This window comes from Procambarus clarkii, chromosome 25 (assembly GCF_040958095.1).
Source record: "Procambarus clarkii isolate CNS0578487 chromosome 25, FALCON_Pclarkii_2.0, whole genome shotgun sequence".
Lineage (NCBI taxonomy): Eukaryota > Metazoa > Arthropoda > Malacostraca > Decapoda > Cambaridae > Procambarus > Procambarus clarkii.
The window spans coordinates 14,334,571-14,338,023 of NC_091174.1; the positions used below are offsets into that span (position 1 = coordinate 14,334,571).

At 46.6% G+C, this 3,453-nt stretch overlaps 1 protein-coding gene across 1 annotated transcript; it reads left to right on the forward strand.

Moving 5' to 3' along the window:
- Window positions 1-994: 994 nt before the first annotated feature.
- Window positions 995-1,631, forward strand: LOC138368380 (uncharacterized). Its single transcript, XM_069330908.1, has 2 exons — window positions 995-1,351; window positions 1,434-1,631. Exons 1-2 carry the CDS (start codon window positions 995-997, stop codon window positions 1,629-1,631), a joined length of 555 nt encoding a protein of 184 aa, XP_069187009.1.
- Window positions 1,632-3,453: the final 1,822 nt, after the last annotated feature.

Here is a 3,453-nt window from a genome sequence, read left to right on the forward strand (position 1 = left end):
CTGACTTGAGGTGGTGTATGAGATACCAAGCATGAGGTACCAAGATTGAGGTGCCAAACATGAGGTACCAAGCTTGAGGTACCAAGCTTGAGGTACCAAGCTTGAGGTGCCAAGCGTGAGGTACCAAGCTTGAGATGCCAAACATGAGGTACCAAGCTTGAGATACCAAGCGTGAGGTACCAAGCTTGAGGTACCAAGCTTGAGATACCAAGCTTGAGGTGCCAAGATTGAGGTGCCAAACATGAGGTACCAAGCTTGAGGTACCAAGCTTGAGGTGCCAAGCGTGAGGTACCAAACATGAGATGCCAAACATGAGGTACCAAGCTTGAGATACCAAGCGTGAGGTACCAAGCTTGAGGTACCAAGCTTGAGATACCAAGCCAAGCTTGAGGTGCCAAGATTGAGGTGCCAAACATGAGGTACCAAGCTTGAGGTACCAAGCTTGAGGTGCCAAGCGTGAGGTACCAAGCTTGAGATGCCAAACATGAGGTACCAAGCTTGAGATACCAAGCGTGAGGTACCAAGCTTGAGGTACCAAGCTTGAGATACCAAGCTTGAGGTGCCAAGATTGAGGTGCCAAACATGAGGTACCAAGCTTGAGGTACCAAGCTTGAGGTGCCAAGCGTGAGGTACCAAACATGAGATGCCAAACATGAGGTACCAAGCTTGAGATACCAAGCGTGAGGTACCAAGCTTGAGGTACCAAGCTTGAGGTACCAAGCTTGAGGTACCAAGCTTGAGGTACCAAGCTTGAGGTACCAAGCTTGAGGTGCCAAGATTGAGGTGCCAAACATGAGGTACCAAGCTTGAGGTACCAAGCTTGAGGTGCCAAACATGAGGTACCAATCTTGAGGTGCCAAACATGAGGTGCCAAACATGAGGTACCAAGCTTGAGGTACGAAGCATGAGGTACCAAGTATGAGGTACCAATCTTGAGGTACCAAGCTTGAGGTGCCAAACATGAGGTACCAAGCTTGAGGTACTCTCTGGTCAGATGGGGTCACTCTCGGGTCACATGGGGTCACTCTCTGGTCAGATGGGGTCACTCTCGGGTCACATGGGGTCACTCTCTGGTCAGATGGGGTCACTCTCGGGTCAGATGGGGTCACTCTCGGGTCACATGGGGTCACTCTCTGGTCAGATGGGGTCACTCTCGGGTCACATGGGGTCACTCTCTGGTCAGATGGGGTCACTCTCGGGTCAGATGGGGTCACTCTCGGGTCACATGGGGTCACTCTCTGGTCAGATGGGGTCACTCTCGGGTCAGATGGGGTCACTCTCTGGTCAGATGGGGTCACTCACGGGTCAGATGGGGTCACTCTCGGGTGAGATGGGGTCACTCTCAGGTCAGGTAGGAACTGTTAAACCTTTATATACACCGTCTTTAGCCTTACACAATTCAGCTAGCCAAATTATCGGCCTTCACCCGCCAGGTACCTCAGCTACCCGGCCGTGGAGGCGGGGTTCAACACGGTGGCACAGGCAGCGCCGAATGCTTCCACATTCAGCGGAAGATTGTCTGGATTCAGGTGGATATTGTGGAGCCGTGTTTCATCCCGTGTGACAACGGCCGTCTGCCTGTACAGCACACGACGGCACGCTGGCCAAGTGACCACTCCCGTGTTGTTTAATACCAGCGCCGCCCAGCGCTCACACCATGAGGAGACGGCCTCGGTGATGAATAGCGCATTGGGAGGGTATTGACCAACACCTCTTGGTCGATGATGAAGGCGTCGTGCTTGATGATCAAGGCGTCCTGGTCGATGACGAAGGCGTCGTGTTTGATGATCAAGGCGTCCTGGTCGATGACGAAGGCGTCGTGCTTGATGATCAAGGCGTCCTGGTCGATGACGAAGGCGTCGTGTTTGATGATCAAGGCGTCCTGGTCGATGACGAAGGCGTCGTGCTTGATGATCGAGGCGTCCTGGTCGATGACGAAGGCGTCGTGCTTGATGATCGAGGCGTCCTGGTCGATGACGAAGGCGTCGTGCTTGATGATCAAGGCGTCCTGGTCGATGACGAAGGCGTCGTCCCTGATGATCAAGGCGTCCTGGTCGATGAGTGGCTTGGGTACTTTATATAACCCTATCTAAGGTCCATGACCGGAGTTATAAGTGGCAAGCACTTACGGAGCTTGGAGATAATATAATATAAAAGGGATAGCTAGAGATGATAACAATTACATCCTCTAGAGACTAGTCCCTGCACCTGGACTGGTCTATTCAGCGGAGTCCTTGCTTCTTGCAGGTCGGCGTTCGATCCCGCTGGTCCAAGGGGTTGGACACCATTTATTTCCTCCGTCCTGTCTCAGATCGTTGTCCTCTCATCCCTTCAAGTGCTATATATTCGTGCTGGCTTAGTATGTACTTATCATAATTGCTTTACCTTAGCAAGACTAAACTATACCTTCTTGTCTCTCGTCTGTCTCATGTTGAATACCCGAGTTGCTCCAGGCATAGCGGTGATGCCAGATGCTTTGACAGTCTGGGCATCTATCTAGACACATTCTACGAGAGACTAACCGGTTTAGACACATTCTACGAGAGACTAACCGGTTTAGACACATTCTACTTGAGACTAACCGGTTTAGACACATTCTACGAGAGACTAACCGGTTTAGACACATTCTACGAGAGTCCAACTGCTTTAGACACATTCTACCACAGTCTGCATCTCTCTGAAAATGTCAAGAGATTCAAAAACCATCTGGAACCTCTCGTAACCGTTCTAGCCACATTCTAAAAACCGTTCTAGCCACATTCTAAGATAGTCTACACATCTTTGAACGCTACAAGACCCATTTGTGCCAGCATCCATCATTTCTTAAACGCCACGAGACGCTTATATGAGTCTCCATCATCTCTAAACTCTACACAATGCGTTTTCTAGCCATCTGTATTTCATTTAATAATTACTTACTCTAGCGGTCTGCATCATCAAATAATGTTAACTCACTCATGATCTAAGTTTAAAACTGCTTAGAGGAATATGTTAAACATTTTTTTATGTCGTTTTACAAAATGTAGATACATTGTTTACATAGATTACAAAATACAGATACATTGTTTACATAGATTACAAAATAGATACATTGTTTACATGTATTACAAAATACAGATACAGTGTTTACATGAATTACAAAATACAGATACATTGTTTACATGGATTACAAAATACAGATACAGTGTTTACATGTATTACAAAATACAGATACATTGTTTACATAGATTACAAAATAGATACATTGTTTACATGTATTACAAAATACAGATACAGTGTTTACATGAATTACAAAATACAGATACATTGTTTACATGGATTACAAAATACAGATACAGTGTTTACATAGATTATAACATACAGATACATTGTTTACATAGATTACAAAATACATTGTTTACATAGATTACAAAATACAGATACATTGCTTACCTAGATTATAAAATACAGATA